The 14,591-nt window shown below is 56.5% G+C and overlaps 1 protein-coding gene across 1 annotated transcript; it reads left to right on the top strand.

The window, feature by feature from the left end:
- Positions 1 to 7,605: 7,605 nt before the first annotated feature.
- BARHL1 (BarH like homeobox 1) lies at positions 7,606 to 13,936 on the top strand (the record flags this gene model as incomplete). Its single annotated transcript, XM_081264622.1, has 3 exons — positions 7,606 to 8,071; positions 11,856 to 12,078; positions 13,642 to 13,936. The coding sequence occupies 3 exons, from the start codon at positions 7,606 to 7,608 to the stop codon at positions 13,934 to 13,936; spliced, it is 984 nt and encodes a 327-aa protein (XP_081120748.1).
- Positions 13,937 to 14,591: the final 655 nt, after the last annotated feature.

The following is a 14,591-nucleotide window of genomic DNA, read 5'->3' as shown; positions in this document are numbered from 1 at the left end:
AGTACCACGCCACCACTGTCAAGAGCACGGGTTCAGCTCCACCAAATACTTTCTGCAGGACCTTGAGCAAGACCCCTAACCTCTGTGCCTTATCTGTGAGCCAGGAGCTCGACTGTCATAGGACATTTCTTCAAGGTACATTAGATAACGATGGCTTTAAATAAAGTATATAACGTGATTGGCACAGAGTCTGGCACTTTTAAGCTACAAGTAAATGCAACTTTTAATTTCTTTTTACCAAAGCACACTGGGAAGGCGCAGGCACCAGAGTCCTGTGGGTGACAGGGGACAAGGGCAGGATGTTCAGAAGGACAGGTTGCTCTGAAATTCCCTGTGGTGGGGGTGGGGTGGGGGGTTGGGGGACACATCAGGGGACAGAAGTTTGCCAAAGGACCCAGAATTGAACTCGCTGCTCCAAAGGGTGAGGCCAGCCCCTCCCTGGCTGCAAGAGATGACCACCTGCAAGTGGCCCTGTCAGGCCTGCTTTTCCAAGGCCTGTCCAAGCACAAGCTCAGCCCCCAGCGCTCCAGGACTCTGGCTGGTTTATCCCACCACTTGCCCCATGCTGCTGCAGATGCCGGGCAGCTCTTGGAGTGCACAGCCCAGGCCCTCCCGCCAGGCCCCCAGCACTCTCTCCGGAGAGCCTCTCGGCTCCTTGTCCTACAGCACCACCCGCTGGCGTGCTTGAGTCAGCGACAGCAGAGGTTCCTAATCTTTCCGCCCTGCGTCCCTCTCTCCCTCAGGGCTTGGTTCTTCCCTCATTGTTAATTTCTGAACCCACACAAAGCCCCAGGTCTGACCCACCCTCCTGGGTACCCCGTATCTTCAGCGGAGCCCCTGTCCTCACCTGAACCAGGCTTGGGGGAGGAGGTGCAACTACCTGCCCTTCTGAACCGGGCTAGTCCGGAAGGTTCCAGCTTGAGGGGCCTTGGGATTCATCCTGTTGACCTCCTCCACTACCACCACCCAATTTCACAGACTCTCTCGAAAGGGAGTCTGCTGGAGGGAGGCTGACACGTTGCCACAGGCCAGGGACAACCACTGTGTGTTCCAGTCTGTCCCCCAGTCTCCTCTAAAGATGCACAAATGTGGGGAGGGCTTGGCTTTGCAACCCAAGTCCTCCTAATCACTGCCAGCAAACACCACGTGAGGATGGGCATCACAGGGACGGCCCTGTGCCCCTGTTTTGGCTGATTTCCCCACTGGTTGACATTCGGGAGCATTCTACCTCTGGTTAGGTTTCTTGGCAATGCACCACTAACCAGAGACTGTGTGTACTGTCTGCAAAAGACACAGGGAGACGGCTGATCTGGACCTTCCTCTGCTCTGCTTGAAATTCTTTGAAGTCCCCTCTGAGGTGGGAGGGACCTCTGGTGTACACCTGGCAGGAGAGGGGAGCAGAAGCAGGCTGGGATGCAAGATGGAGATGGAGCCTTGGAAGACAGGATTCACCAGGACAGAAGGGCCCTTCAGACCACCTAGACCCACAGGAGAAGAGGGCTGCAGAGCCTTCTACCAGCAGGACCAGGGCCAGAACAGAGCTCCTGGGCCGAGGGCCCAGCTTTCTTCCATGCTGACACCACCGGCTTAGGTCTACTTCCAGATTTATAAACCAGAGCCGGGTTCATACCCAGAAAATTCATAACTACAGGCCACCATGCAGGCTTCAGGTATGTTTTTAAAGCAAATCACTTCCTGAACCATCTTCCTGAACCCAGAAGAAAGGAGGGGGTCAGGGGCTTCTGGAGGCTGACCGCTGTGAAGGATTCTCAGCAGGACTAGTGGCCCCTGGGCATGTTAGCTACCTTCCTGGCAGGGACTCCTAGAAGCTGGAAGAGAAAGTAGCCAAGATCCAATCCCACCCAGGAGGTCCTGAGTCCAGAGAGAGTCTGCCTTCTTGATTCACTATCCTAGCACCCAGCTAGTGCCGCCTTGGAAACAGCAGATGGTAGAGACCAGACTGCCTCTATGGCAGGTCCATGCTCCATACTGAGGTGGACCTGCACTGCAGCTGGGCAGGTCTGCGTCTCCAGCCAAGAACTTTCTTTTGCATTTATTCTTATAGACCAAAACTGTTTTTCTGCCTTTCTTTTTCTTTGGGAAACCTTTTGATGCTTGGAATCATCATTAAGGGTTGGGGGGCGGGGGACTAGGCTGGCTTTTTATACAGGTTCCTAGAACTGAATGCAGGAAAATTACAAACTTGAATCTGGAAATGGAAAATTATCTAGAAAAATTTTGGGGAGGGGAGCTGGGGAACAAACCCAGAGCCTCAGGCATGCTGGGGGAGTACTGTCCCACTGACCACACTCCGCACAATGAAGGAGATTCACCCGATGGGCACCACTGCATTCTGTGGGCTCCAGCGGGGTGGGTCTTCCCTGCCACACTCTCCATGACTTGCAAGCATCTAGCATGAAGCACAGGACAGCAAGCTCAGCGGGAAAGAAGAGAGGGAGGGAGCAGGGAGAGCTAGAGAGAAGATGGGAGGAACTGGGAAGAAAACCAGAAAATGTTCTTTCCCGCTTTCGGGAGTGCCATGGGGTTTTGACCTAAAAAGACACAAAAGGTCGTGAACACCCTGGCCTTGAGGCCTACTCTCTTTTCAGATCCTTGCCCAACCCATTAGCTGTCAAAGCAGAGAGAGGCTGGCACCCGGGCCTGGTGTCACCTCAATCCTCAGTCCAATCCTCATAGTTAGGGACACCGACCACTGAAGGAAAGTCTCCAGCTATGACTAGTAGTAGCGTAACATGATTTGCATGACTACCCTTCCCCAGGATCCAGGCCACGTATGAAGTCACCTGGGCAACATCGTCCCACTATGCAGCTGGAAGAGATGGTTCAGTGGTTTGCTTTAAAAGCAAATACATAAAGCTGGCACAGTGGTACTCCTGTCATCCCAGCCACTAGGGAGGCTGAGGCAGGAGGATGGAAAGTTCAAGGCCAGCCTGGGCAAATTATAGTGAGACCCTGTCTCAAGATAAAAATAAATAAGTAAATAAAAAGGCTGGGGATGTCAATAGTGGTAAAGCACCTGAGTTCAATCCCCCAAATTGAAATTAAAAATAAGTGTGACTTCAGCCAGGTACAGAGACAACTCAAGAAACTGAGGCAGGAGGATTGCAAATTTGAGATCAGTGAGACCCTGTGACAACATTCAAAGGGGGCTGGGGTGCAGCTCCATGAGAGAGCACCGCTGGGTTCAGTCCCCATTTCCACCTACGCCAACAAAACAACAACAACAACAACTTTTCAGGAACAAAATTTGCCTGAGGTGTAAAATTCAAGGGATTTCCAAACAAACTCAGTAATTAACATTTCTGATAACAATATTTTTAAACCAAACATTTAAAGCCCAGGAGGGACAAGAATATCAACATTTAAAAAAAAAAGATTTGCTGCACTTACCAAGTCCTAGATTCCAGAATCAGGGCTCTAGTTCATCCCCAGCCCCACATGCTGCCCTAGACCAGCTGCCCGCGTGCCACGTTCTCATGTGAGCAGAACCCTCAGGGTCATTCTCAAGAGCGCTGGGCATAGCTCTCATGGCGGGTGGCTCTGTCTGCTGAGTCAGATGAACAAAACCGGCAAAAGCAACCCTTCCTCCAGCCCCAGGGTTGAGCAGGGTTGGGGAGAGAGGAAGGCAGGGCTGGGTTCTGAGGGTGCTGATGGGAGCCTTGACCCAGCCTGAAGCCCGTGCTCTCCCAGGGCCATCCCTCACCCAAAGTCAAGTCCAAGCCAAGAGCCTAGAGAAGGATGTGGATTCTACAGCTGGCTCCTGATGCTGATGCTGTGTACTAAGGGGAATGCTGGGGTCCTGGCTGGCAGGAGAGAGGGGCTGACCAGAGCCTTCTAAGGACTTGCCAGTGAGTGTGCCTGCCCCATCCCTCTAGGGCTCTGGGTCCAGAAGTGCTAAGTGTTTTAAAAGAAAACAATCTCAAGGGACTGGGCAAGGAGGAACTGTAATCTGACGCAAGAGATTCCAAGAGGAGGTGGGAATTGGCTGTACAGGGTCTGGGGTCTTGAAAGGATGCTCAGGACAGGGAATATGGGTGCTGGAGTGGCAGTTCTGGGGCCTAGGTTAAGATTGAGTGGTCCTAAGAGCCTGGCCCTGGAAGTGCCCTGGTCACACTCATTTTCTTCTTTCCCTTGAGGTCTCCAAGCCCGTCTCCCAGGCCCGTGGGGAGGAGACCGAGAACTGCTGAGAGCAGTAGGCTGGGGAGAGAGACCTGCCTCCCACTGTATCAGTGGGGGCTCAGAGAAGTTGGGCAATTTGCCAAGGTTTACACCCAGCTCCTCCTAGTCCTGATACCCCTCCTTACCAGCTAGGCTTCTTTGCCAAAGGGTGGGGCTGATCAGGAGCTCCTGGACATGTAGTAAAACACCAGGTCCTGGGCTCCATTCCAGGTGAGCATGAGCCCAGGTGAGCACACACAAACCTCTCAGCTACGGACAGGCTAAGATGCAGGGCCCACCCAGATGATGGAGGAGGAAGGAGGTACCTCAGTGGATCTGGACATCTCTGAATAGGAATAAAACCATGTTAGTGAGAGGAAGCTAAATCCTAAATTCCAAATGAAATAAATTGCATAGTGCATTTATATTATAATAGACATTAATAATTCAATACTAATGATAGTATATGTGGTCTGTTAAATATTCTTACGCCTTCAAAAAGCACAGAGAAGTTGGCCAGGGCTGTTAGGAAGTTGGGGTTACAGAGTTCTTTTCCACCCCAGAGGTTCCAGCCAGCTCCCCACCCCCAAGCCCCACCCTCCCTGTTCCCATCAAGTGGCAGCGGCTGCCTAGGTTTTACTGTGGCTGGGTCAGGGATCCAGACCACAGCCTAAGACCCAGAGGCCAGAAGGATCCGGTGTGTCCAGAGCACCTCCCCAGTGCTGGCTTGGGCAATGGCTGCTATGGACTGCAGACTCTCTTGTGGCAAGGTGGCCAGGGGATTCACCACCGTTAGCAGTCCCTGGAGATGGGGATATCTCACGACCCAAGTGAGGAAGGACCTCGGTGGCTCCAGGAGATGAGACACAGGCTGAGGGAGCAGGGGAGGGTGGGTAAGGAGAGGGAAGTGGGTTCTCCACAAGCACCCCGAGCAGGAGTGAGGTCCAAGCTGGGGGCTAGCAGGGAAGAGCCAGTGCAGCCCTCCGCTGCTGCCTCCTTCTCTTGATTTATGGCCCCTTCCCCATTCACCAAACTGAAATAAACCACGGGCCAGCAAGGCCCCATGGCGGGAGGCGTCCATTGCAGCCCCCTCCCTTCTGCCTCCCCAACAGCTTGCAGCCGAGCGCAGCCCGCTGTCCCCGGGGAGCCGCCCGTCCTCGCCCCCAGGTCGGCCGGCGGCCGGCCGCTTCCAATCTGCCGGCGGGCGCAGAGGGAGAGCGCGGCGAGCCGGGCGCGAGGCCACCGCCAACCCGGCCCCAGGGAGGAGAAAGTTTTTACTTTGCCTGACATCGCGGGGCTGCTCAGGCCAGGTCTCGGGTTTGGGCGCCTCATGGTTCCGCTGCGGGCTCAGACCAGGAGCCGGGCGTCGGGCCCGCGGTAGTTTTCTGGGGAACCAGGAAGGGGAGCGGAACGCGCTGAGCGGCGAAGGCCTGGTTTCCAAGCTTGCGGCGGGTGAAAGGCGCGCTCGGGCCAGCAGGACTGCTCAAAGGCGAGGGCGCTCTCTGGAGCTCCGCTCCCGCAGACCCGGTCCCGATCCCGGGGCAGCGCGGAGAGGATCAGGCCCGAGTGCGCTCCAGATCTGCCTGGGGTCCTGGGCCCTGGCACCACCTGAGGCCCACCCAGAAAGACGTGGAACTAAAGACCGAGGCAAGGTCGGGAGGGCGGCCGGGGTGTGGGGGGCGCGGCGATATTCCCAAGGCAAAGGCCACGTTTCCAGTCCTGCCTTGACCGCTCGCTCATCCCGGCTCCGCGCGGAGTCCGGAACAGTCTATGCTCGCACGGTCGCACTCGCGCTCTCGCGCGGTCCTATTCCGAGGTACAAGACACCAGTTCCCCGGACGTGCGTCGCAGGGGAGGCCACTGGCCGGGGAGTGGCGTGTGACTGCCTTCTTTGTCCTTGGCGGCCTCCCTGGACCACAGGATTTCTACGCTTTACCCTGTTGTTCCGGGCACGATGTTCCCACGGTCTCCATCCTCGCCCCAGAGAAAAACCATCTTTCAGGTCACTCTCCGGGCAGACACTAGGCCTTCTCCACCCTCCCAGGACTGCGGGGCCCAAAGCGGCCAGAAGGAGAGGCTTGCAAATTGTCCTACACGGGAAACATCTAGAACCCAACAGAAACGCCCTGAAAACAACGTAAATTAAAATTTCTTCCTCGAACTAGGAAAGGGGTTCTCTGTCTCTTCACACGGACACACACACGCGCGGCGCACACACACAGACACTTCTTTTTCCGCTGGGTTTAATACCTTTCTGTCCACTGGAGGAAGAAAAACGGGGGACAAAAATGATCTACTACAGAGCCACGGACAAGCAGCTCTGAGTGACCTGGGAAGGGGTCGGGGAACGCTTTAAAAACAACACATCCCAATCCAGCGGCCGCGCAGCCACTGGGTCCTCCTCCCGCCAGCCGTGCCCCCCTCGGCTAATCGCCCTCATTAGGGGCTTCATCACTGGCCTAATGAAAGCAAACCGTGTGGAAATCGCCGGTAAACAGTTGGGTCTGTGCTGTAATTAATTCAGTGTCTCTTTTAATCAAACTGAAAAGGAATCGGGCAGGGGCTTGCGGAGCCGTGACATCACCCCCAAAATCGGCCAGAGCCAATCAGCGTCATCACTCCGGGGACACGTGGGCGAGTCTCGTTTAAAAAAACACAACACAACGAAAAAAAAAGAGAGAATCAACAACAACAAAAAAAACCCAGCCCCAAAGTAAAAGTGACACAAGTTCATTTTTTAAAGAAAGGGGGGGAGGCGACGGCGCGCGCGGAGGACGGGCGGAGAGCTGCAGCCTCGGAGCCGCAAGTCGCTGTCCACGGTGCTGACGGGCCCCTGGAGCGGCGGAGCGCGGATAGAGGACCTCCCCGGCCAGGTGGAGCGTCATGAACTGCGGGCCGCCGCCGCCGCTATCCGCGGTGCTGACGCCGCCAGGTGCGCTCGGTTCCGCCGGCTGGTAGCGCAGCCCAGGCCCGCTGCTATCCGCGGTGCTGACCACGCTGCCCTCGGCCACCGCTTGCCTGGAGGACGCGTGCGGTTTGGATTTTTTAAAAGCCGTTCTTTATTTAGATTCCAACATCCTCGCCTATCTTCTGTGCCACAGGGGCCCTCAGGCCGTCCTTCTCCCCCTTTGCTCTCCCCAACTTGGCGGCCCTCCTCCCATTCCTCCCTGACACTCCCACCACCCCCCCTCGGCTCGGCGGCTCGGCGCGATGCTGCAGAAGACGCGCTGAGCCCTTTTGGATCTAATGCGCACAGGAGGTTGGCCCCAAGCTCCAGAGCTCCCCCAAGGCTGAACTCTGTCCAAGGTGCCCGCAGGCTCCCTGCCCGCCTTCCCCATGCCAGCCCGCAGCTAGGGGCAGGGGCAGTGGCGGCTGGGGTTGGGGGTGGGTGGGGAGCTTTGGGGGAGGACAGGTCGCAGCTTGGCTATGGAAGGCTCCAATGGCTTTGGGATCGACTCCATTCTCTCCCACCGTGCGGGCAGCCCCGCCCTTCCCAAGGGGGACCCCTTGCTCGGGGACTGCCGCTCACCCTTGGAGCTGAGTCCACGCTCGGAGAGCAGCAGCGATTGCTCTTCACCAGCCTCGCCAGGAAGGGACTGTCTGGAGACGGGCACCCCGCGGCCTGGCGGGGCATCGGGCCCAGGTTTGGACTCTCACCTGCAGCCGGGGCAGCTCTCAGCCCCAGCCCAGTCGCGCACCGTCACCTCCTCCTTTCTGATCAGGGACATCCTTGCCGACTGCAAACCACTCGCGGCCTGTGCACCCTACTCTAGCAGCGGGCAGCCAGCAGCCCCTGAGCCTGGGGGCCGCCTTGTGGCCAAGGCCGGGGAGGACTTTAGAGACAAGCTGGACAAAAGTGGCAGCAACGCCTCATCAGACTCTGAGTATAAAGGTAAGAAAACAGGAGGCAAAACCTCGGGGGATGGTATATTTCTAAAATCTGTTATTTAAAACTTGAGGGTACACATGCAGAAACAGGCATGCTCTCACCCCAGAGCTCCCCCAGGGCCCTTGTGGAGCAGTTGGTTTTGCTTGAACCTTTTGGCCAGGCCCATGGTTGTATTTCTGAGCAACAAAGGGTCCAGGGGAAAGAGTGGAAGCTGGTGAGGCATATTGTGTGCCTGAGGACAGAGTTCCCAAAATGCACAAAATAAACTTTCTAAACTTGGAGTGGGACCACCAGTGGTGCTAACGGACAGCAGCAGGTCTCTGCCTGGTCAGTGGCTCTCTAAGAGGCCTCACAGCAACGGGAGGCCGGAAGGGTGCTGTTTGTAGAAGCCAAAGCCTGGCAGGAAAATTTCGGCTGGAGTTCTGGGTACAGTCAGGGTTTTCTGACTTTTAATCTGAATTTCACAATGAGAAGGGAAACTCGGCTTTCCCTCCCACTGGACCCAGTGCTACCCGCCCTGTGAGCCATGCAGAAGAACACACGTTCACTTCAAAGGAGAAATCGCACGGAGCTGGCCAGCGAGCTGGCACAGGCTGGGAGGTTTGGTGGAGAGAGACGGACACCATACTACACAGTGCTGTTTGGATTTTCGTGCTTTGAGCAATCCAGGTTGTAGCAAGACCCAGCGGCTCCTGCACCACGGCCCTGCTTCCCTCCTTGGGGCTGGTGCCCCTGCACTTGCCTTTTCACCCTGTGAATTTTCATTGTTGTTCTTCTTCCCTTTTTGTTCCCTCTTAACAAGGGAGCTGAGATCAGGACTGAGGGGGAAAGGGGAAAGGAAGGGAGGACGGAAAGAAGAAAAAAGGGAAGACCAGAGGGAAGAAGGAAAAAATTTCTTAATTTGGTTTCTGATCCTCGGCTGATACCTCAGCTTTACTGCCTATTGGGGTCAGAGGCATAAAGTTCTTTTTTGGAAGAAGTCAAGAAGCACAAGGTGAGAAGGAGAACCAGGGCTTTGGGGAGAGAGTTCTGTGTCTCCATCCTGCAGAAAACTAGGAGTTGGTCCAGGCTGCTCACAGCTCTGTCAGAACCCTGGAATTCTTTTCACAAGACAAAATTTCCCTATAAAGGCAGCTCCTTTATTGTCTCAGGGGTCTGCATTTCTTAGCTCCTATTTATATCAAGCCCTCAAAAAATTTAGGAAGTCTCATTTAACAAAAATATAAGAATTCATTTGGGAACAGACCCTGACTCCAAATTGAAAACCATCTAGGGGTCTTATTTCACATCCTATTTCTCTCCACTTCCTCGTGTAAATGGCTGAAACCTCCTTCATCTAGGCTGGACCAGTCATCCCTAGAAAACAGGCAGGTTAAACTAGAACACTAAGGAAGAAATCCGAAGGCATGCTGGACCTTGGACCAGAGACCCTTGCTCCTCTCTTAGGGCCTGTTTAGAGAGGCAAAGAAAACTTGCCTTGGAGAAAGACAGGTGTGTGTGTTGGCGGGGAGGGGGGGTGTCAGTGGTGGTGAAATATAATTTATAACATCCTGTTTATTTACAATTTGCAACAATCTCTACCACCATCACCCAGCTTTGTAGTTAGAGCAAGCAGCAAGAATCTCCAGCTTTGCTCGAACTTACAGTTTGATTTGTGCTCCTTGCATGTTTTTGCCCCAATAAGAATTTTAGGAGAGGTTTAATTTAAGGTAATTGGATATCAGTTTTCTTCTCCTGTCCCTAATGATATCTGATCAGGGAGGTGATGAGGGCTGGCTGTCTACATATCCCTTATATAGGTTTGGAGGAGCAGGGGTAGGTCTCCCCCACCCCTAGGTACTGCCACCTTTGCATTTAAAAAGCCCTAGGGTGAAAAAACGAGGAGGGCCTGGGGCGCAAAGGCTGTGCCTGGAATGTTTCCCCAGTGTGGGGACAACCTTTTCAGAGTTAGGAAGTTTGGCTCAGATGGACACATGGAGCCAGCTGTGGAAGACAGTCAGTGTGTAAGTGGTCACCTCCCCAGCCACTATCAATGCTGAGTCACTTCCTCCAAGGAGGGCAGGGGGAAAGGCCAGTCTCATCACAAGTTTCTAATACCAAAGGTTTCTCAGCCTAACATCGAATGAAGTTGAAGGGGGAGCCCAGCTTTGAAGTAAGGCATCCTTAACAGTAGTGATGGGAGTCAAGATGCAGGAGAAAACAAACCACATCTTTGCTCCAGGCAGGGAGAGGTTGCTAGAACATTGAGCTGTAGCTTCCAGACCTAAGTCTGGGAAGGGGAGGCCCCCTGGCTGGCTCTGCCCCCAGGCTGAAACAGAGCGGCCACCAAAGCCTGTGCTGGAGAGCTCTTGGAGTTTTAAAAACCCAGTAGCTGATCTGTTCTTCCTGAATGGGGGATTTTCATAAATAGCCCAGGTCAGTAGGTTAAAAAGTAAGATTTCTGTAATATTGAGTTTGAGGTTTGGTTAATCCTTTCCCTAAACTTGTGTTAACTTTCTCAGCATGCACGAATCCAACTCATTTTTCCTCTCACCCTAACACAATCCCATCTCTGGTGATGGCTGTGTCTTCAAGAAGTCCAGCCTGCCAGGCAGGAACTGCCTGTGTCCACGGCAGAAAGCCTCGCCCTCTCTTGCCAGGTTCCGCACCAGGTGCCGGCAGGCCAGTCGTGAAGCATTGCCTTTCTGGTTGAAAAGCTTCGCTCCCTAGTGGCTCAATTAACCGGATTATTGTTTCCTACAGAGAGAAATCAACTCGAATTCAGCTGAACCCTGACACTGCAAACGCCACACACAATGAAACTCACCATAAAAGAAAATTTTAAAAGGGGGGGGGGGAGCCCCAGCCGGCACCCTCAGTTTTGGAGAAGTGGCCTATTTAGTTTTACAGTCTCTTTAGGGGGACAAGGAGGGGCTGCGTCCTGCTTGTGGGATTAAGTGTGCGCTTTCTGACAGCCAACCCCAAACGAAAGTAGGGGAAAAGGAAATGACCCAAGTCGTTCTAGGTTCCATCTTTGGACCTCAGGAGCGGGGACCCCGGTGCTGTTCTGTCCCGACCCAGGGACTAACGAATTCTCCGCGCGGGTGTAGTGGGAGCCCCAGTGGGCAATGAAATGACAACGAAACCTAAGAAGCACAGACCTCGCTCGGTTCGCGCACCAGGGCAGACGGAGCGGTTTCTCTGGCAGATCCCCGCGCCGGCCTTCGGCCGCGCCCAAGATCGTAGGACGCTAAGAGCCGAGAGAACTTTGACCCTAGATCGGTAGCCACACAGGGCCCGCGTGTGGTGCTTGTACAGTTATTTTATTCTTCAGGACAATGAACTGCCGCGGGGTGACAGGCTCTTGTCCCTCCACGCGGGATTCTCCCCGAACCCCAGCTTTCAGCTCTCTCCCTTCCCCTCACCGACTGGCCGGGCGAATGCGGCCCCGATGCTGCGGAGCCCACCCTCAGAAACCCGGGTGCCCTCCTCCGACGGGTCGGTGCGGCTCGCTCACTGTGGCTCCCTCCTGGGTCCAAGGAGCGCAGCGCAGGAGCGCGGCGGGGAGAAAGCGGCTCAGGGTTCCTTCTCCCCGGGGCCGCCCGCGGCTCTCAGCCTCCTGTGCTCCGGCCGGCGTCCCCCTCAGTCAGGGTTCATGCCCTGTTTCGGGGGCCGGGAGTCCCGGCTCCAAAGGCGGTGCTGCGGTCCCCACGCGCTTAGGTGCTGCGGGGCCATCGATGTCCCAGGCCGCGTTTGCACAAGCACCACCAGCCGGCGGGCCGGCGCTGACTCGCCACTGTCTCCGCAGTGAAGGAGGAGGGAGACCGCGAGATCTCCAGCTCTCGGGACAGTCCCCCAGTGCGCCTGAAAAAGCCACGCAAGGCGCGCACCGCCTTCACCGACCATCAGCTGGCACAGCTGGAGCGCAGCTTCGAGCGGCAGAAGTACCTGAGCGTGCAGGACCGCATGGAGCTGGCCGCCTCGCTCAACCTCACCGACACGCAGGTCAAGACCTGGTACCAGAACCGCAGGTGAGGCTCCCTGCGGCGAGGGGCTGGGAAAGGCCTTTCCCTTGCAGATCCCGGAGGGGACCCAGATTCCACATTCTGGCTCTAAGGAGGGGCCCCCTGAGTCCCCTATTCTGTAAAAGCGAGGAAATTGAGGCCCTGAGGGGAGAAGACTTTGCCCCAGGTCCCACAGTGAGGGACAGAAAAGAGACTAAACTCAGAATCCCTATGAGCTCCAAGACCTGCCCCCACCCGAGCCTGGGACTTCCCCCAGCCCCCACCAGAACCCCTGAGTTCTCCCAGTGGAAGCCCCAGGGCATGGAAGGGGTGTGGACCTTGATCCCCCCAGAGTCCTGCTGGAGAGGACCAGCAGGCAGCAGCCCTTGCCTGCTGTAGCCCTGCCTGTCCAGGCAGCTGTGGCTGTGCATTTGCCGGGCTCTTTGGGACTCCCCAGTTTTCCCAGTCAGGAAAGGGTCTCCGGGGTAAACTGATTTTCCCCTAGCTCCTTGGGAGCATAGTGACTGGAATATTAGTGTTGGGGCACTGGTCTTGAATCAGTTTCCCAATCTTCCTCTAAATACATCTGCACACACACACACTCACACACGCAACCCACAGTGACACACACCAACAAACAACTCACAGTCCTGTATACCCACAGTGGCTCACATACTTAGCAGAGGCAGGAATGGTGCTTTTTATAAACAAGCCTCAGAACACGCAGCCCCATTAATAATAAATATGATTACTGCTCCAGGCATCAATAATTAAGGCCCGTTGCAGTAATTACACAATTATGATGATGATGAATAATTTAGGGAGGGAGATGAGCTGGTGTGGCTGAGCCCACCTCAGTGGAACCCCGACTGATCTGCCCAGCCTCACCTGCAGGTGAGCCCTGGGCTCCCAGTCTGAATTTTCTAAACTACCCAGGTCCATAGCTTGCCCAGTCCAGTGACCTCCCAACTTCAGGGCCTTACTGGATGCAGAGTTAGCCCCCAGCCTCAAACCTGGGTGTTCGGGGATGGTATGCATATGGAGGTGTGGCAGTTTGGCAGAGCCGATGGTGTATGTTGGGCCAGCCACTTTACAGTGGAGGTTTAACTCATGGGGCTTGCTTCCAGTGGTGGCCAGACCTCCACTGCCTCTGCTGCTGTCTCCTGAGTGATCTGACTTCATAAGGTCCTCCCAAGGGACACATATGATGGGGGTGGGGGGGGGAGAGCCCCAGCCTAGAGCTCCAAGGGTTGTGATGGCCTGGGCAGAACGAGGCAGGCGAGGTTATGGCCCAGTTTTGGGTGGGATAGCCTGGCTTAAAACATGGGCTTTGCCCTTCTCAGACCACCACGAAAACCGCACCTCAGTTTTTTAATCTGCAAAATAGGGATAACAGCCGTGGAAGACCAGTGAAAGATTAAACGAAATGATGCCTGTAATGCATGTGAACAGTGTCCGGTGCTCCGTTGTTTATTAACAAATGGTGCCTCTGGCCTCCCTGCAGGCTCTCTGGGCCAAGCATTCGGGAGGGGCAGGGGTGGGCGGCGCTCTCGTCCTGACCCCTCGGTACGCGTTTATTTCGGTCTCCAGGACTAAATGGAAGCGACAGACCGCCGTCGGGCTGGAGCTGCTGGCAGAGGCGGGCAATTACTCAGCGCTCCAGCGGATGTTCCCGTCGCCTTATTTCTATCCGCAGAGTCTGGTTTCCAACCTGGACCCTGGTGCCGCGCTCTACCTGTACCGCGGCCCCAGCGCGCCGCCTCCGGCCCTCCAGAGACCTCTGGTGCCCCGCATCCTCATCCACGGACTCCAGGGCGCCAGCGAGCCACCCCCGCCGCTGCCCCCGCTGGCCGGCGTCCTCCCGCGCGCCGCGCAGCCTCGGTGAGGCGCCCGCCCGCCCCCGGCCGCGCTCCATGGCCTCGGGCCACGCTCGGCGTCCGTCCCCTTCGCCCGCCTCATCGGGCGCTCGCGCCTCGACGCCCCGGGACGGGGGCTGCCTGGCTCTCCGCGGCGCCCCACCCAGTGTCCCCGAAGGGTCAAATGCCAAGTCCACAGAGGCCCGGACCCAACTGCGGCTCCCTACCCCCTCGGCGTCCTCTCTCCGGCCGCCCCACTTCCACCCACTGAAGTACGTCCGCGCCACCGCCCGCCTCCAGCCCTCCCGCTCTGCCCGCTCCTCCAGGCGCCCCGTTCCCGCCCCCAGGAGCGGGCGGGGGTGACCCCCTGCCTCGCCCCCTCCCTCTGCCCTTCCCTGCTCGCCGGGGACCGTCTCCCCGCGCCCCTGCGGGCTCGGCGGGGCAGCGGCGCGCGGAGCTCCACCCGCTCAGGCTGCGGCGCCCAGGCCGCGGCTGCGCTGTACATACCGTGTGCAAAGTGTATATGAAGTTATTTATTCGTGACCCATGAGCCCGTGACCGTGTCCGTGAATCAGTGAGTCTGTGGCCTGTGCCCTCCCCTCTGGGTGGGGCAGGGAGGCCGAGGGCTCGCCCGCCGCCCCGGCCCCGCCTCCACCTCCAGCCCGGTCCCCGGGTCAGCCAGGC

Source organism: Spermophilus citellus (assembly GCF_964194105.1).
Source record: "Spermophilus citellus genome assembly, chromosome: 2".
Taxonomy (NCBI): Eukaryota; Metazoa; Chordata; class Mammalia; order Rodentia; family Sciuridae; genus Spermophilus; species Spermophilus citellus.
This window is presented reverse-complemented; position numbering and strand designations above follow the sequence as displayed.